Source organism: Atractosteus spatula, chromosome 6 (genome assembly GCF_055471065.1).
Source record: "Atractosteus spatula isolate fAtrSpa1 chromosome 6, fAtrSpa1.hap1, whole genome shotgun sequence".
In the NCBI taxonomy this organism is placed as follows: domain Eukaryota; kingdom Metazoa; phylum Chordata; class Actinopteri; order Semionotiformes; family Lepisosteidae; genus Atractosteus; species Atractosteus spatula.
The window spans coordinates 49,249,833-49,270,086 of NC_142711.1; the positions used below are offsets into that span (position 1 = coordinate 49,249,833).

Consider the following 20,254-nt stretch of genomic DNA (forward strand, 5'->3'; position numbering starts at 1 on the left):
CAATTTGCAGTACTGATGTTGCCACGCAGACAGGTAAGACAGTATGTGAAAACACTTTCAATAAATGATTTCACTAAGCACTAAACATTATTGACACACTGACAGAGGGGGTAAGAACAGAAGTGCCTTGGGAACTCATCTTTGCTGATGATGTGGCACTGATGGCAGATTCAGAAGTAGAACTACAGGAGAAAGTGTTCAAATGGCAGAGGAGTCTGGAAAAGGGTGGACTGAAAATGAATGCAGAAAAATCTGAAATAATGGTAATGGAGAGAAGAGGAGATACTATGACCAATGTTGAGGAGACAAATGGAGGAAAACTGAAACAGGTTGATGGCTTTAAATACCTTGGATCAAAACTGGTAAAGGGAGGAGAAACACTGGAGGCAGTAAAACAAAGAGTGAAAGCTGGATGGAACAAGTGGAGAGAAATAACTGGAATAATCTGTGACAGGAAAATTCCTAGAAAGCTAAAGTGCAAAATGTACAAGACTGTGATTAGACCTGTACTACTATATGGAGCTGAATGTTTGGCAGTTGGAAAGAGGGAAGAGAACTTGATGAGAAGAACTGAAATGAGGATGTTGAGATGGATTCTGCAGATTTCAATGAAGGATAAAATCAGAAATGAAGAAATCCGTAGACGATGTAGGGTGGTGGATGTGGTTGAGAAGATGCGAGAGGCAAGGTTACGGTGGTATGGACATATCATGAGGAGGGACGTTGAGGAAGTAACAAAGAGGGTAATGGAATTTGAGGTGGAAGGTAACAGGGGAAGAGGCAGGACTAGAAAGAGATGGATAGATTGTGTGAGAAAAGATATGGAGGTATGTGAAGTGAGTGAGGAAGATGTGCTCGACAGAGACAAGTGGAGAAGAGCAACCAAAGCAGCTGACCCCAGGACAGTCTGGGACTAAGACTGTGAAAAATGAAAAAGAAGAAGAAGAAGATTTTTCAGCTCAAAGGTCCCAAATCACTTCAATAGAGCTAAGGGGAAACTTTAGGTAGGCCAGATTTTACAAGTCAAGAGTGGTATTTAACAAGGTCACCAGGGTTAAAATCCCTAAATAGTGCCTTGTGATCTTTAATGAGCAGCTGTTTGGTTTATTGTCTCAGTTTAGTTTGCTGTTTAGTTTTTAATGGGTCTCCATCTTAAACCTCCTTCACACATTAACTTCATGTAAGGCTACTGGAGAAATATTAAGTGTTAAATTAAGAAGATTGTTCTTACAGTACTAATATCATAAGTAAACATGGATTCAAAAATGTAAGTTTTGTTTAAAACCCTTCTTGATGTTTTGAAAACCAATTTTGTACAGTAAAATTGATGCAAGTGAAGGCTACAATGTGGTACTTCAGTAAATGTCTGATATGTTTCCACATACAAGGTTAATTATATGATTACGAGATATAGCAAAACAGTGTAAAGTATGTGTGTGGTCTGAGATGATTTGAGAAATGTTGAATGAATAAAAAACAGATTTACAGTAAGTAGTAACTGGACTAAGGTATTATGTGAAGACCAACAGGAATTTATTTTTAACCTGCTGCTCCTTCTGATTTGAATAAGTGATCACCAAACATGCAATCAATTTTATTACAACTGCTGCTATCTAGATTCTTGAATTGAAAAGCTACTAGTAACCAAATGGGCAAAATAACCAAATGGAAACATTTGTATGTTCTTAGGGATGCGGAAACCTATGAGGAAAACAAGATTTGTAATTAACAACAGGCCTTCTTGCCTTAGCCATTGTGTGTCTGTGTCTGGTTTCATGGGCCTGTTATTGTAGAACTTTAAAGTGATTTAAAAAACAAATGATCCAATGTCTCAAATTTATTTTGTTTTTCTTTTATATTATAGTTTATTTATATTGAAGTAATAAATAAACTTCTAGCTCTTGGTTTGCTGTCAGATAAAAAGAACACATCTAATTCTATGTACCTCATAGAGACTTTTCTTGTTTTTATTTGTGCTGAGGCATAGCTGATGTTTTGCATTAAAATTGGTGTAAATATACTGAACCACACAGGTGTTACAAGAAGATTGCAAACGAGAAAGATTGCAAACATGAAGGGCCATTCTTCTTCATAATAGTGTAATGTTCACTTTGAATAAAACATTGTCATACTGTGCCAGCTAAGGTGAAAGACAATGAAAAAATTAATGCAGAGACATACGTGTAACACTCTAAATTTTCACAAGAGACACTCAGACTTTTGTAATATTGAAGAACGGGTGTTGATTGGTGTTCAGGGACTCCAACATCTGCATGTAGAATACTAATGCTGTCCAAACCATGAGCTCCTAACTTCAACATGAAGTTGTGAATGCTTATAATGTGCAGATGCTAACTATCCACGCTTTGTCAGAAGGTGTAGACTGTATTTGCACTGTAAAAATGACTGCGTGCTCCGACCAGCAGAGGGAGCCAATAAATTGAGCTTTGACTTGTACGAAATGAAGGGAGGGGTTGAACAGAAAGGGGGTAAGACTATGGGTTGTTAGATTGCCGGTGAACTTTATCCCACTGACCTCGACGATAGTATGGCTGCAGCTGTGTCTCTGCTTTATAGCTGGCGTTTCATGAAATCTGGGAGGTGAGTTGAAAGAGTGAATTAAAATTGTGGAATATTTGTCCAGCCGCGGTTTGTGCAGGTTTTGGAGTTTTATTTGCACGTTTTGCTGTAATGTTAGCAGCTGGAATGACGGTTGACATGCTGCATGGGTTGATTGTACGAGATCCAAGTTTACGTATTTTTGCTTGGTTATGTTTTTATTAAAACATTTCTAAAGCAAACAAATCGTTAGTTTTTTGTTTGTTTGACTCATTAACTCGTAACGTTTTCAGAGACCGCGATGGCTTCCCTGTGGCAAACATAGTATCAGTCTCGAAGATTTAGCTTTTGAAAAGTAAACAATGTCTTCTATGATTGTTTTCGCTTTTCAAAAAGGAAAAATCTGAAGGAGTTCAAAGACGTGTGCATATATTTCCTTGTCTGGAAACGGTGATTTACTCGAATTAGTAGATTTGTCAGGCTCTGAAATGTCAGCTGAAGTTACCGATTCAACCATAATGCTACGGAGACTGGGGCCTAAATGTGGAAATTAAGAGTGATAAATTTAGGCGCACCTAAGAGGAACAAGGTTGTTTATCTGTTGAACCATCCGACCACCCCTGTTAAAGCTAATTTTTTTAGATCCTCTAAGAAACAACTAAAATGATTCCTCCTATAAAATATGTAGGCCTGACAGGACTGGTGAAATAAGGTAAGCTTTATATGTTTGTAACAGCCTTTAGGGTCTACACTGATTATTATTCCACATGCATTTCAAATATTTTTTTATTTAACAGCCATGATTGGTTTGCCAACACAGTGCAGTGTACTGCATCTCTGTAAATATTGATTAGAATATTCAAAATGTTTTAAATACTTTCTAAATACTGTCTTTCTTTTCTTTCTGTCAGACTGTTTCAGTCCTTTCGCTTACCAGCACTTCAGCTTCATACAACTGGGGCCTTAATGGGGGCAACTGTCGAGGACTTTAATCACGCCAAGGACAAGCTCAGCAAACTGAAAAAGGACCCTGGCAATGAAGTCAAACTGAAAATATATGCACTTTTTAAACAGGTGATACTCGCACCTCATAGTTGTGTTTTTAAAGGGCTTGTCATTAGTAGCAGGAGGGAGCACACTAGCAGCAGACCAAAACTGACTGAAAACCACTCACACAGGGCAGAGCTGGATCAGGCTTGTGAGTATTGTTTTCCATACTCGAGTCCCGGTGTCTGAGCAGAGTGAAGCTACAGTACCAGTGGGGCTTGCCTGTCCTCTGTTTGGCACTTGAGCCAACAAAAACACAACTTGGACAATGTACGCATGCTTCCATTCAGACTCATTACACATCTGCACTACACACTTTTTGCATGGTCTACCATTTTTTTCTCGTTACTACATATTTATTGTCCCACAACATATTTATTGTTTCTGTTGTTATTATTTATTAGGTACTGTCTGCATTGTGTGGTGTTGTCTGTTGTACCGTGTGTGTCCTGAGAGATCAGCACTGTTAAGAATTCCAATGTGTGTGTACATATAGCAATAAATTCCTCTACTACTACTACTACTACTACTACTACTACTACTACTACTACTACTACTCTGCTTAGTAAATGTTCATATTTATCAAAATTAGTGCATATATTATGGAAAATAAGTAACACAAGTACTTATTTCTGGATTAAAGGCTAATATGTTTTTCTCTATTTTTTTGTTGCTTTGCAAGAATAACACTCCTCGATCAAAGTCTAAATACTACACTAGTGCAACACATGAATTTCCAATGCTTGTGGTTTTCCTTTCTATTGCACATACTGTAGACTTATATTTACTGAACTTACTGTCGTTAGAAGTAATGTGTCTTTGTGGATTATTTTGATATTTGTCCATTTCCATATATAACACAAGAATGGGGTCATCTAGATCTATTACAGAATTGTAGATGCTTGGATTGGCATCACCCACGGCTTTCTGTTTCAGTACAGCACAAAAAGTACTGCTCAAGTAGTGCGACTCTACTACTGAGGTTTCACTCTCTAAAGTGGATATTCTGAGTAGCTGAACTAGTAAAGATCTATGCTTACCGTGTATTTGGGTCCCATAATCTAGAAGTCAGGTTTGTATTTGAGCCATGTCATTAGTCACGTCACACTGATCTCCATCTGAGTGGGCCTTAGAGATGGTCAGGAGTTCATTATCCTGCTGCGCAGCAGAAACTCTTGTGGTTTTCTACATGCCTAAGGCCTTGTTGGGTTGGGTCACCTGGGTCAGGTCTTCTTTTGATGCCTTAATCTTATGTTGTAGCCCTGCTTGCTCTTCTCAGTTGTTTGAAATGGAAAAAGATATGCTATCTCTTTGAGAGCCGAATGGCTAATTGATTGTTTTGCTTGTTCTATATGTCTAGGCCATGCAGGGTCCCTGCAATATTCCAAAGCCAAGCATGCTGGACTTCGTCAACAAGGCCAAGTGGGATGCCTGGAAGTCTCTTGACAGTCTATCACCGGTGAGTATCAAACTATTATCATTTACTGTTCTTCAGGCTTTAGAAATAATCAGATTTCTTTTTCATATTGCAAGAATGAGAGAAATAGAAGAAGGGGGCAAAGAGGAAGCACTAGATTCTGCAGAAGATGTGGGTGAAGGGACATCTAGAGAAATGAAGACTTCTTTTCCTACTGCTTTGCCTTGCATTTCTTCACATGCGGGACGCAGGTTCTCTGTACTCCAGACAGTTTTGTAGATCCTGTAGGCATATGATTGTCTTCATCAAAACACACAGACTTGGTTAAATCAAGTTTTTCAGTAACGTAACATTCATTTGCTGTAAGTGTGCCACATGAGGGCCTTACTTTTTAAAACAATTAAAGAAATTTCTGTGAGTTGCAAATCATAAGCTGTGGTTTGAGTACATAATATAAGAATGTTCAAAATCGTGCAGTGTAAATCAGGATTCAGAACAGCCATGGCACTACCACGTATCCAGAGGCTATATATATACAATCACTCCAGTCTTATTCCAGACATTATTTATTTCTGGTCCCTTACAGAGGAGAAGGGAATTACTTTAGCATATGCAGTCAGATAGATAAACCGAGGGAAACCATCATCCTATAGACTTGCTATATACTGTGCTGCACCTGAGTCAAGTAAGTTTATCCTCCTTCTCAAAAATTCACTGCCCTCCCTATTTTCCCCCCTTAATTTATTTAATGAAATAATTTCTCAGTGTGGATGTGTGTTGCCCTTCTGTTGTGGATAAACTGAATCCCCACCTATATGTGCAGTGGGGTCCTCTAAAATGAAAGGCACTATGCAAATTCAAGTTGTTGTTATTAATATTTTTATACTTCATGACTCACTTTAAATGCAGTGTCTAAGTTTCCTGATTTAAACACTTTTGCAGGATCTAACTGTTGCATTGATCCTGGGTGGGACAGCGGAGCCAGAATCCTGACATTACAAGGCGGTGCTGGCAGTGTTTCTTCTTGTGGTTTCCGATTTAACTGGGAGCTGTATTAAACAATATTTTCAGTTCTTTGATTACCAAGCAAAGCTGGACTGGTATTATTTTTACTGTTCAGTAAAGAGCGTGAAAATGAACTAGCTGTTTCACCCTTGCTGGTACCAGGAGGAGGCCAGGCAGAAGTACGTAGACCTTGTAGAGTCCCTGGTGGCTGCAGAAACACCGGCGCAGCCAAAAGCTTCCTCCACGGGGGGCCAGGCTACGTTTGAGACACTGCTGGTGACCACGGAGGACAACATCACTACCATCGTCATGAACAGACCAGAGAAGAAGAACGCCATTACTGTCTTGGTAAGGCAGAGTTGAACAGGAAAACCAGATGTGGTTAATGTTAAGTTAATTCCAAGGTTTCGGGGACCACAGAGGGTCTTAAGCTGAGAACATTGTGACATTTACACAGGTAAATCTCCCCTCATGTATAGTGGTAATGTAGAAGCAAGCTGTCCCCCCAAAAAATAGCAACTTAACAGACTTTTCTACTTTGGAGAACAGGGAGACGTGGGGCACATGAGAAACATATGACTCCTCTATAAAATATTAACAATGTTTTAAAATGGACTTACAACACCTTCCACACACTTAGAGCTGCAAGCATTTAGGTAAGAAATATGACTGAAGAGGACATTTTTCAGGCATTTAAACGTTATTATACTGTCCATATTATTAATATGATAGTAATATACTTTTCATTTGATAAGCAGAGCAACTTTAAGAAGTTGTAAAAGCTACAAGTCCAGTCTTCAAAGTTTTGTCCATTTTCCCCATTACTGAAATCAGACTTGCAGGCTTATCATGACACATAAAGGTTAGTGTGACATATGATCTTGGATCTCATGCGTAGTATATTTTCATCCAAGCCTGATATTCATATTAAATCAAAGAGCGTTCATGTATTGAATATGTGTGGTTTTCAAAACACAGAGACATTTTATTAAACTTTATAAAGCATATGTTCTAAAACATTTTTGGGTAAGTTGGACCTACAGAAGGTAATTTTTTATCATATTTTTCTATTATTGGGGTGGCTTGTATAGCTATTATTCTGTTTGTAATTGAATTAGTCCTTTTATAACAAGGTACATTTAAATCAGATGTAAAATTAAATGAATCCCAAATCAAAATGTCAGGATAAAAGTACTTTTAATTTGTGTGTGGGTGATGTAAATGATACCTTGCAGCCCTTTTGATATGACTGAAGACAAATACCTTATTATTAATGCTGTAATAATCATGATTTTTTAGATGAAGATGTCACTCCTTTGCAAAGTTGTCATTTTCAAGCAGTCATAAATATAAAGAATTTGTGGACCTCTGTCTTCACGTTTCTTGAGCTGTGAAGAGTAGCTAATAATGCATAATTTACACTTGCTAAAGAGCAGTAAAGGCTCATTTATGAAATTGAACAACCTTGCCATTATTTGTAAAATATCTATAATCTCTTTCAGTCACCCTTGCAAGTACAGTAGCAGTAATGGAAACTTTTAATATTACTAGCTGCATAGCATTTAATTTTCTCTATACATACAATAACCAACTCTTGGGCTGTGTTCCTTTGGGTCCTCCTTTCCGTATTTAACAAGGATAATCACTAATTGGATAGAGGAGGCGTACCAATCACTCTGTATGAAAGTGATGGTCACTTTTCTGTTTATTTCTTCATACTACTTTACAACAGGAGTACAAAAACTATAGTTACAATAAAGGTTGTCGCAACTATAAACAAGGTTAGGTATATATTAAATTTTGCACTTTCTGTGATAAATTCACAACTTTACTCTATGGCTAAGAGTTAAACTTTCTTCCCCCATGTATTGTTTTGTTTCGCTAGATTGGCACCTCTTTCAGTGACTATTTGCTTTAGAACATGTCATCCTGTATGAGCACACCATCTGTTCATACCTGTCTGATCAGTTTCATTGGTCCTTGAACTTGTGTTCAATGCCCCTTTCCTTCTTTATTGCAGATGTACAACGAAATTAAACGAGCCCTGGAGCTGGCAGCTAATAATGACTGTGTCATAACTGTACTGACAGGTACCATTCTTGTCCTCACCTTTTGATCTTGGTGTATTGGAGCCAAGAACATTAATTCAAAGAGTCAGTTAGGATCATTTTCCAGCTCACCGTGCTGCTTCACTGCTCATTCTGTGGTAGGGAGTATATCCAGTATTACTGACAAGGTTCAGCTCCCTATAATTCACATGCTGAGTTGGTATAAGATCCTCTATGCCTTAATGATGCAAACAGATAAAACTCTAAAATGTAATGATCTATAGAAACTGTTAATAAGTTTTACAAAGCTTTACATTTGTATAGTATACTGCAAATTGTTTTGCACACCATATTTCATTCCTTCTACAATTAAGAACTCTGATTTCAGATTTTGTGACTATGTAAAAAGGACCATGCTGACCATTAATGGTCAGTAAATTTTGTCCAAGCTTAGAAACGTAGCCTTTCTTCCCTTTGAACCAAAACACAACACATTGCAGAAGTATTGTGAAGCTGATGATCCAAGATAGAGCTCAAGTAATCAAACCTCTGCCTTGCCTTACCAGACAGTATCTTATTGCCAGGATATTTAATGACAGGGAAGATCTCCCAGATAAAGACTATGGAGAGACATCTGTTGCTCACCAGTATTTCACGGTGTGTTGCTAATTCGCTGTAGAATTAAGTTCTTGCAATTTCTGTTTCCATTACAATAGTATAGTGTTGTGTAAAGAATTTGTCCATCCATTTTCTATCCTCTTCATTCGGTTAAGGGTCATGGGGCAATTTTTTTCAAGCCAGTGCAAGGCTGGATACGCCCTTAACGACGCCAGTCCATCACAGGGCACTTGCATCAGGTCCAGTTTTCCCAGAAGACAATTAGTCTACCTATGTCTTTTTTTTTTTACTGTGGCTTTAAACCAGTGCACCAGGAGGAAACCCACACAAACATGGGGAGAACACACAAACACGTGCAGGTAGCACACCAAGTGCAGAATTGAAACCAGGGCCCCAGCACTGTAAGGCAGAAATGCTAACCACTATGCTACCATGATGTAAAAACCAAAGGGCACAATATTTTCAGTAATTTTTTCATGTTTGGATAGACAGGCTCTCTTAATCAACCATAGTTTGACTTCTTCATGGCAGGAGTGCCAAAACCATGCTTTGCTTCTAGTGTGCTCAGAATCCTGGAGGTTACTGGCTCTAGGCTGTTAGACTAGCTGACATTGATCATGGGCTCAGGGTGTCCACAGTTAGCCAGGTCCCGAACAAGACTCTTGCTGATCTTGGTGTGTTGACAGCCTGCGTGCTGCTTGTAAAGTCTGTTTCAGCTACAGTCACGGCTCAGCCCTCAGTGTGCATACAGTGTGGAAAAATAACAAGTGGCTCAATGATCGTCATACCAGTCTGAAAATGTCTGTGGTTTCTTCATCTTTTCCAGGCTAGAATAGTGACTGGAATGAGAGAGTGAGGTTTATGTGGTGTGTTTTTCTCTGTTTATCTTAAAAATGACCCGTCGGGCAGTAGCCGAGAGTAGTTGAACCATTTATGTTTGCAAGGGCACTTATTTTGCTTTCTTTTTGCTTATGGACTAGGCAGTGGTAATTTTTATTCCAGTGGAAATGACCTGAATAACTTCACAAACATTCCAGCTGGAGGTGTAGAGAAAATGGCAAAGGATTCAGGAGACCTACTCAGGTAAGAACCAATTAAGGAGTCAGTGATTTTTACATATTGCTGCTTTTAGAAGATCATGCACAGGGCCTTTGTGTAACGTGTTCTGTAGTAATATAAGTAACATTTCTTTCCTTTCTCCATTACAGATTTCTTAGAATATTTAAATACTTTTAGACTAACATGTAACAAAATTAGTTAAAACTGTCTATATAATTTTATATCTCCATATCATTTGGCATTAACTTGTTTGTTATCTATGAAGAGTGATTCCCATATGTTTTTGTTCCAGAATTAAAACTTTAAACTGTTTCCATCAAGCAGTTGTCAAAATTTGAAGATAAAACTCCAAAACCCTTGGACATTTTAAAATGATGATTTTTAAAATAAATAGCATTGTATATAGTTGAAAATGTCCCAAAACATTATTTTGATAATATGCAATTAGTTTTATATCCTAATTATCCAAATCTTTTGTAGGCAGTATTTATTGAAATGGAAAAGAACCATTTGATAACTTTGATTGCCATGAAAATAGTTCCTATTTATTCCTATAGTTCCTTCTTTTTCAATCAGTGCATTTTTATTGTTACCAAACACCAATAATAGGAAAACCTTGCTTGATTTATTAGAATCTGCATTGATCTTACGCACTGTACATATACAGGTCGTGGCTTGCCTGTGTTGTAGCTGAAAGTAGTATGGGGTAGCAGTCAGGTTTTCAGACTATTCTGAAACACAGTGAATATCAAAAGTCTACACACCCTCATTGAAATTTCAGCTTTTGTTGATGTAAAGGCTGATGTAAAGGGTGTGCACACATATGCAACCAAGGCATTGAAAGTTTTTTATTTTTAATTATTTTTCCTAAAAATGATACATTTGTTTTTCACTTAATTATTGTTGGTTACAAGATCTTATTAAAGGTGAAAAAAAGAAAGATTGCAGCCTTTACATCAACAAAAGCTGAAATTTCAATAATGATCAGAGGAAAGGAATGTGTATAAGGAGTGATGTTATTCACAGACCAGTATTTTCAAGCAACGGCCTGATGGTTTTCTTGTGTCTGAAAGTCCCCTTTGTGTTTTTTTTTTTCCTTGAATTCACTCTTGTTTGCAGAGAATTTGTCAAGGCTTTCATTGACTTTCCTAAGCCTCTGATTGCTGTGGTTAATGGCCCTGCCGTAGGAGTTGTAGTCACCTTGCTCGGACTCTTTGATGTAGTCTACGCCACCGACAGGGTAGGTTTTCTTGAGATGCTGTGTTTGTGCTTTTTGGGATGAGCAGCCCTGCAAAGGAGAATTTGATTGTAATGGAGTGTAATGTCCCGGACAGATTAAAAAGCAAACGCAAACCAACTCTCACATGACGGGAGGGTATGTTGCCATAAAATCCGCTCAGGTTTTAGTATTAGTCCCATCTCTAAAGCATTTCCCGTTCCACTGCCTATTGGGTTAAGAATGACACAAAATGAATTTTGTGGTATAGATTTGTACAAATTTCGAATTAAGCACAAAGTCGTGAACTTTCTGAAAGTACTTTGTCATCATGTTGTCGCAAAGCCCTGGTCTCCCCACGGGCGAGAGAGTTCACGCAAGGTGCGATGTGAAGTGGTCCTTCCTGCTCACTAGTCACTGTAATGACTAATGTAATGTGATGTGTGAGCAAGTAAGTACATGTTGTGCAGCAGACAGAAGTATTCCGAAGTAATCTTCATAGAGTTAACGATTAAGTTCCATTTAACAACAAAACCGTCTCGAAGCTGACAGCAATATTTCTATTGGATCAAAAGAGATGTATTCACAAGCCTGCTTGTTTACAATGTCTATTACATTGTCTATTAATTTACAGTATCTGTTATTGCCACTTCATCTCACCAGACGTTTTGTTGCCTTGTTCTGTACATACTTGGAAATGTAATCTATTTTGTGATGTAAATTGGAGGTTTTACATGTTACTGTGTACATTTTACTTTTATTGTGGTTTGAAATGCACTAATCAGTGCTGATTCATTCTAACCCGGATAGATAAAAATAGCATTGCAGTTCCCTTTTTAATTTACAAAGTTATGAATTACAGGGGTGCAGGGAACTTTTCCTTAAACTGAGATACCCATATGTGTATACCATAAGAGAAAAGGCATTAAAATGTGTCAGTCTTGATGCAAATAAAAGGTGATGCAGACCATTTTTGGTATATTTCTGTTGTGCAGAACATCCTATATAACTCTGCTTCTGTTCCAACCAGGCTACATTTCACACACCCTTTAGCCAGCTAGGTCAGAGTCCAGAAGGATGTTCCTCTTACGTCTTTCCCAAGATCATGGGCAACGCAAAGGTGAGACCAGTCATCTTTCCTGTTAATGAGGCAGAACCACAAGCATTGAAAGTCCATTCTGTCTGTGACAGGTTTTATTTTTACACCAGCACTTATAGTAACAGATGTCAAATTACAGAGAAGGGATTATTGTTTAATCATGTGGGAAGATTGTTGAGATGTATTTTCTTTTTAACAATACCTGGGATTAACAATACTACAAGGAAAACACTGGCATGACATAATACAGATTAAATTAGGAAATTCACAAATTCTCCATACCGGGTGGTACACGTACAAGCTTTCTGCATTTATCATGCTGTTTATAATGGATTAATTATAATGCATATATTATGTATTACCTTTGGTTCGGATCTGTTCTGTTTTATCATCGATGTTGTGTGGTATACATATTATTTATAGAGCACAGCTGCTTGTTTTAATATGTTATAAAATTTGGGTGATACAGTATTTATCAGTATGGAGCAGCATTTTGTAGGACTTGCAAACTGTATATCAGTTGTTTTACTCCATATGTAAGTTTAGACCAAGTATATATATATAAGAAAACATTTATTTTCATTGAGAAATCACAGGAATAAATATCCACCCGGAATAAATATCCACCCACAAAAATACTGAGATGGCAGCAGTAAGCTCACTGGATAAAAAAAGGAAAGTATAAGAAAAGTTTGGATCACTGATACGCTCTTATATACTTTACAAATTAATTTATCTGTAGTAAGATTCACTTTGAATGAAATTGGGAATCCCATGCAATATGTAATTGATGAGGATAAATGTACAGTAGTTGGTAAGAGTTACTACAATGAGAATTAGTATCCTGATATTCCCGAGTAACCTGTGTGGCTCTGCTGCTCTCAGGCCAGTGAGATGCTGCTGTTCAATAAGAAGCTCACAGCCCATGAAGCTTGTAACCTGGGCCTGGTCACTGAGGTCTTTCCAGACAGCACTTTTCAGAAGGAGGTGTGGACTCGGCTGAAAGAGTACGCCAAGCTTCCCAAAAATGTAGGTGTTTTCTTTTGTTAGTTCGTTCTGTTCGATTCTGTTGCTTTTCGAAGAAAGGGAAACAAATCATTTTCAAACATTTCAATTTGCTTATACCATCTACATCCTCTGTTATTTGTTCCTCACAGACATGTGAACACTATCTTTGTCGGTCTTATGCAAGGATTTTATACCATGTACCAAATTGGGCTTAAAGATCAAAACCTTATTTAATGCATTCAGGTGTATTATTCTATATTCATGCAACTGCCTGTAGTCTTTGATTTCTTCCACTAAATACAACAACTTTTAATGCATTGGATTTGTGATGCAGAGAGAAGCCTTGGCCTTTTCCAGAATTGTGTACTGATATTCACTATATTACTACCTAAATGCATTGAACATTCTGAAATATGGCTCAAACTTGACTGAAAATATAGCTCTGTCTTGACAATTACTGCACAATATCCACATCTTGTGTTCAATTTAGATTAACACGGAGCAGATAAAATTAGGTTTCCCCTTTGGTTGTTGCGAGACTTTATGCATTTTTTTAATACCACTGATATTTGTATTGTCGACTTCCATTTGTATGAGATACCGATGTCAAAATAACGTGGAACATTTGTTAGTAGACAACTCATAATTCTATATGTATATATTCTAGAAGTATATATTCTGTTGGCCTAAGCAGTAGCTTAGAAATGGCAAATACCACTCATCTTTTAAACCTTTTTTGTCTTTGTGTCTTTTGTGCTCTAAGAATATGATGTTTTTCCTTTTTTTCCTCCAGTCTTTGGCCTTTTCCAAACAGCTGATCCGGGGGGTTGAAAAGGAGAAACTACACCTTGTCAATAACCAGGAGTGTGAGAGACTCGTGGAGAGATGGCTCTCTGATGAGTGCATGAATGCAATTATGAGCTTCTTTCAAGCAAAGTCAAAGTTGTAGTGAGCAATAGCAGGTTTTCACATGCGCAAAAGCTGTAATTCCGTGGCAGGACAAAAGTCCACTTGTTAAGCAGCTTTCTGAAAGAATAATGAACCTACTCACTACTATTTGCATATTAAAGTGTAGTGCCTTCCACTCTATGTTTACTTGTTTAACTATGAAGAAAGTCATAATTGTTTTTAAAAAAACACAATTTGTAGAAACGCCTGTCCATTTATACATTTTACAGTTTCTTTTTACAGTGGAGCTGTGTTTAAAAATAGTTGTACCCTGTGTTTTTTTTTACTTTTTGAAGTATGCAGGCCAATGTAATGTCTGATATGCGAACACTAGGTAACACTTAGCGTTATCTTAAAAAAATATGATCAAAAGATATTTCAAGGTAAATATTATAAGGTAATGAATGTAAAGAGTTGCCACAATGTTCTTTAAGCAATGCCCTCTGTCCAATTCAGGATTAAAGTAATTAACTGTTTGCAAAAAGTACTTAAATTAGTTCTTAGTTATCACTATAGTCGATTTGTCTGGCAGTTTTATGAACCTTTGTATTCCACATTGTAATAATGTTCAGTTTGTTTTTTTTTTCAACTAAAATGTACTATATACATTTGAATGAAGACAACCTTTTCTGAATACAAGATAAAATGTGAGTGCTTCTTTTACTATGTATATATTGCAGCTCTTTTGGCTTGGTGACTTAAGCCCCAGTATCTTTTGTGCAGACGGTACCATCTCTAGATTACAATGATTTAATCCACCTCCTGGACTGTATAACTGTATAAACTGTATAGTGGGTTATACATTTTAAAAACCATAAAGTCATAAATGTTTATTGATTAATTCAATAGTTCATTGAACAATTAAAATGTACTGTATTCAAAATGTCAATAAGGTGCAAAACGCATACATCGGTACAAAAAGTACAAATGTATTTAACATAAAAGAGCATCTCTTGGTCAGCATTTTAATATTAAAAAGATCACCGTGGTAAATCAAGACAATATTTGACATTTTGCTGCTTACTATAGACCGTGACTTCTGGAACTAATTCTCCTTAATATAGTTTCAAAGTGTACTACATTTGACTGTTTTATTTCTTTCTGATGAAATCCCCTGTTCCTTGCTTGTTGATACTTGCAAACTTAGGTATATCATTAACTACTGTACATGGTTAGATTTGTAGAACCTGACATGGCTCAGTGAGATTTTTGTCTTGTTCTGTGGGGATTTTAAAAAATCGAGCCTAAAACCATAAAGAAGCAACTGCTTTTACCCAAAGCAACTGTGGTATTGCACAGTTCCTTTCAAACAGGACAGAACTGCATGCTTTTGAAAAATGGTTGGCTGCATGACCACAACTCGGTAAGACCTACCTGCACAGAAGGGACCACAAGGCCTTTTCTAGGGCAGAACAAAAAGGAGAGATTGTTGCATTCTCCTTTTTCAATCTGTTTGGATCCTTCATCACGTACTACAGCAGGCTCTGCTCAGATCAGTTCATATGGATATATGTAAGTATTTCTGGTATTAAAATGAGTTTATATTCTGTATTACATGCGGTGGAAAAAGGAAAGTGAAGTTTAAAATTCATTGTAACATTCTCGTGTTTACTGAATTATATACAGATACATTGTTTTATTCCATTTTCTACATATTACAGGCCAAGGTAGCATAGATACATCTTGCGTTTAATAAAAGTATTTGAGCTTGCGTTTTTTGTATTATTATTCTTTACATCACACCAAAGTTTGGAAAAATAATCCTAAGAATTATACAACTAGAAGTCCGTGACATTTCTGATGAAAATTCGCGGACGACTTCGTAGTTTTCGTTTTTCTGTTTTAACCAGTTTTCTAGTAAGTTTTTGTCAAGAGCTGACTTTGAAAATTACAGCGTGTTACATTGTCTGGCACAGTAGTTATTGTATTAAATTGATATAATTTCTCAATCAGAAGATCCGCAAGTGTGTCACGAAATTCCCCTTAATAGTTAAAATTCTCACACTGCTTCATCGCGTCGCGACATGCATATACCATGGTAACCAAACTGACTTGTGCATAAACTGTGGTATTGTAACAACACACACTGTGATTTCCACGTTTGACTAATGGAGATTTTAATATATCGTCGATTCATGTAAAGACGAGTAATTAATATATAAACTCAGAGCTATGAATAAAAAGGGCTTGCAAATATTATAGGTGGGAATGTCGACTACTAAAATCTGTCATTTTTATTTAGCACTGTATTAGACACCTAGTTAAGTTACAAGTCTATTTTGTAGTTGCATAGCTCTTGTAATTCAATTGCATAATAATCCCGTTATTAAATTGACAGTTTATAATTTCATTTTCCGTAAATCTCCATGCCAACGCAACAGAATAGGTTTTGAATTTCGTCTTAAAACTATGGGTTAAGAGGCAGACTGTTCTTTACGTACTCTGTATGTGTTTGTGTCTGCTAATTTGGAAGCATTTTAGAATCTTAAATTAAATTGATATTTGACCGTATGTTAATTCAGACAGACTTAATATACTGTGTGTGCATACAGTACGTTAATATCCAATACTTAACGGTTTAAACAATTCAATTTACGATTGCTTCTGTTAAAGCTCTGGTTTTTAATAGCTGCTGCGTTTGCAGTTCATTCATGAACTCCTCAGAGGCTGCGGATTGTCGTTGTCATGGTATCAGTCATCCTTATTTCTGCAGGGAGAGAAAAGGGATCGTGTGGGCCATTTCCCATGTATTCTATACTGTTAAACTGCAATATCTTAAAGGTACATTTCTGTTAAACCACCAACAGTATAATGGATTCAATGGGCAAGCTGTCTCAATAATAAGCATTATGCTAAATGCAGAATGCAAAGGGATAGTAATCTGAGACGTTATTATTTTTAGTCAAGCCGTAGTGTCGTGTGTTACTTAGAGACAGCTGGTGATCGTAAGGCTGTATAACCAGTTCAAGAAACAATTGAGACGCAGTGGTCTGCGACCTGTCAGTGTAACTTTTTTTTTAAATTAATTGGGTCATTTCAGAATGCACGGAAGCAACGAATGCAACTGCCTGGCCACATCCAGCTATTCTGAAAAGGACCGGACTTCTTTGACAAACGGAGGACAGAAGGTTGTAGGTGTAAGTAGTAGAAAAGTTGATGGCCTACGATTCCTACAGAGACACTTCTCAACAGGCACGAATTTGCTGTCCGCAAATACGGTGTAAACGTAAACGTAAAAATAGGGGGGGAACTCGAAAACAAGAGAAGGGCGCTATCATTACTTCGACAGGAGAAATAGAAACTCAGATTTTTTTTATTTCTTAAATTGATTAGTTCCTTGATTAATGTATTTAATTACTTTTAAATGTATACAGGTTCCTAGTCGAGACGTACTGTACGGAGCTTCATAGTTGTATTTTTAATTGAATTTGAGCATTGCAAGAGCAGTTCACAACTTAAATGTACAAAATCATCGAACAGCACTATTTATAGTCTTTTTTTATATTACCACTTTTGAATTTATTTTTAAAGAAAGAATGAAATACTTCACATTATTACGTAGTCATTTTAAAGTGCTTAAATGCTTGAGCTTTTAAAGTCAATACAACTTTAAAAACAAAACGAAATTAAATTTATGAAAGGTATTAAATGTTCGTGCAGTACAAATCAAAAGTAGACTTCTTTAAGTCTTAATTGTGTATCTGTAATACCATTGCTAGAATTCGTTGTAGTCGTTAGTCAACTGCACAAACTCCTCTATATCAGCGCTTTGAATTGGATATAAAAACTCTTTACGGTTAATTACTAAAGATTTTTTTCTACTCCAGACTGCCAGACACCCATGGTGCTAGTACAGTATATTCTGTTATTCTCCAGAAACATAAATAGCATGGTATATAAATGGAATGATTTACTGCAGTCTCTACTCTAACCAGAGGACAAATATTCCTCATATACAATATAATATAAATGGAAATCTTTTGTTGTCATTCTAGTATGGAGGTGGCACTTGCCTATATAAAGCAAAAGTTAAAGCCATGCAGAAAAGTAAAAAAAACACAACAACAACATTTTAGCTGACAGTGTGTGGAATTAACCATTAACTAGTAATTTGTGGAGGGGGCATTGCTGAGGCCCTGGGTTAAATTCCTTGCCTGCTCCTTGTGTGCAGTTTGTTAGGCTCCAGCTCCCCAACGACCCTGTATTGCATAAAGCAGTTAGAAAATGAGTGAATGAACTTGGAATGGAACATTTTTTGCTCCTTTGACGGGTTGACATAGATCCACCATCTCAAAGCATTACAAATAGTTCTATCTCACTTAATGGGAGAACTTTATTTGAAAATGCATATGCAGTGCTTGATGATGATATTTTGTGGGTCACTGTTACAGTATGAGTACATTGTATATTCTTTTCAGAATGTTATTTAGCATTCCTTTCAACAAAAAATAATCTTTTTCTCTTCCTCTAGAACCTTTCTTTTTCTCAAGAGAGGTACAGGTTGTTGCTCCGTCAGCTGGAAGAGCTCAGTATGTCCAGGAAATGCAACAGGAGGCCAAAGGTATTCAGTTTATTTATAACTTTCACTCCTCAATGAATTCTTAGGAGACTCCAAAGGTGATTTAGTGTTACAAAGCTTCACTTTAATATTTTGACTGTAGCTCTTCAGATAGCAATTAACCATCTGTGAGCAACTAAATTTGCTTTCTGATGGAGTAAGAGGGAAAAAAAAAAGTTTTAATGTCTCAGATAAAAATGAGCAGGCAGGTCCCAGTAGAATCCTAATAGCAAGACTAAGAGACTGAATGGACCTTAAATTGTCAAAAAAAAAACATTTATTAGATTTTTAATGGTATAAGGTAGATTTTGAAAACTTGGTGAAAGGTTTGGCATGAAAGGCTGGACATGCTGGACTTGCATATCCAAATTGAGATTGTAGTTTTATTTGTTTTCCAGCAATCACTATTGCCTTGTCACATTAACTCACTAATGTGAAGTACTGAAGCAATGAAATGAAACCTTGATAACCACAAGCATGAACAGTTCCGTGACAAATTGGCTAGAAGTGGGAATAAAAATATATTTAAATGTAAGACACTGCATATTTGATGGGCTTGATTGATATTTTTTACATAGAAATGGAACATTTCTACTACATAAAGTGGTTAGAATGGTTACAACTTTCATTTGCTGAATTTTTAAAGCCGCTTGGTATAAAGCAAAATTTTTCAATTTCACTGGCTGTTTCAGTAGTTTTATGAAAAAAACAACAAATGAGCCAATAGGTCTGTTTTAATGTAATATCAAGTGCTTTTTAACCACAAAACTGTGTATTGGAAAAGTGCAGTTTTAGCTTGTGAAGCCTTTCACCACAAGTAATGTTCTTACACCTCTGCTATTTGCATATTCACATTGAAAAGCTGTTTGAAAGCTGCTTTGGAAAACTTTGGAATCTAAAATTCAAAAACTTATTAAAACTGTTAAAAAACAAGAAACAAATGTTTTTTCTCATTATTAACAAATGTACTCCTCTTCTGCTGGGGTTCAGTGCATTTTCCATTGGCTCATGGAATCCCATATTCATTTGAGTTTAAATGCAAACTGCTCTCTATTTTAAATGTGATATTGTTAACGAAATTCATAGCTGGCTAAAAAGTGCTCAGTTTCCTGTAAAGACTTGCATTTTATTTTTTGTCCTAGATTTTCCCTCCCAAACTCCATTCAAATGAATACTCGGGACCTCATTCCAACAGGGGTTATAGCAATTGGGAATCTCCCTCATGGTAGGTTGTTCTGAAATATGTTCAGTGGTAATCCTTTTTTAAAGGCTTGTGCATACTATACCACAGATACTTTACATAGAACAGTGTTATAGTCTTTATTAGTTGACCTGTAAGTTTCAACTGGTTCTTTAATGAGTGTATATTTCTTTTTACCCATTAGTACAGAATATGAACTAATCCACTTTTGTTTAACCTATACGTTGTTCATGCTGAACCCCTTGTAAAGCATGCATAGCCTATTCCATTTAACCTTTTAGGGTAACCTCTGTGACCATTCATTGGAATCATGGCAACCAAGAGATCATTTCAATGTGACTGGCGATATTTAAATCAAATACACTAATTTAGATCATTTATAAAATTTGTATCACTTTGTGTATGAATTCTATTTTTGCAGGATGTGCAATATAGCACTATCCCCCTCTCAGTTAACATTCTTAATGAGTT

General features: G+C 36.6%; 1 protein-coding gene and 1 long non-coding RNA gene across 2 annotated transcripts; both read left to right on the forward strand.

The window, feature by feature from the left end:
- The first annotated feature begins 2,509 nt into the window (after window positions 1–2,509).
- On the forward strand, window positions 2,510–14,670 carry eci2 (enoyl-CoA delta isomerase 2). Its single transcript, XM_088918057.1, has 10 exons — window positions 2,510–2,601; window positions 3,471–3,633; window positions 4,967–5,065; window positions 6,191–6,376; window positions 8,049–8,118; window positions 9,675–9,777; window positions 10,873–10,993; window positions 12,000–12,089; window positions 12,954–13,097; window positions 13,870–14,670. The coding sequence occupies exons 1-10, from the start codon at window positions 2,549–2,551 to the stop codon at window positions 14,023–14,025; spliced, it is 1,185 nt and encodes a 394-aa protein (XP_088774183.1). The 5' UTR covers window positions 2,510–2,548; the 3' UTR covers window positions 14,026–14,670.
- Window positions 14,671–17,094: 2,424 nt separating this feature from the next.
- On the forward strand, window positions 17,095–19,807 carry LOC148833009 (uncharacterized). The gene is made up of 3 exons (XR_016091233.1): window positions 17,095–17,161; window positions 18,496–18,585; window positions 19,725–19,807. It is a non-coding gene; the product is annotated as an uncharacterized LOC148833009 (long non-coding RNA).
- The last annotated feature ends 447 nt before the right edge of the window (window positions 19,808–20,254 follow it).

Coding starts and splice junctions, on each gene's coding strand:
- eci2 (XM_088918057.1), top strand. CDS start 2,549: ATGGCTGCAGCTGTGTCTCTGCTTTATAGCTGGCGTTTCATGAAATCT. Junction 3,634..4,966: donor TATATGCACTTTTTAAACAG/GTGATACTCGCA, acceptor CTATATGTCTAG/GCCATGCAGGGTCCCTGCAA. Junction 5,066..6,190: donor CTCTTGACAGTCTATCACCG/GTGAGTATCAAA, acceptor TGCTGGTACCAG/GAGGAGGCCAGGCAGAAGTA.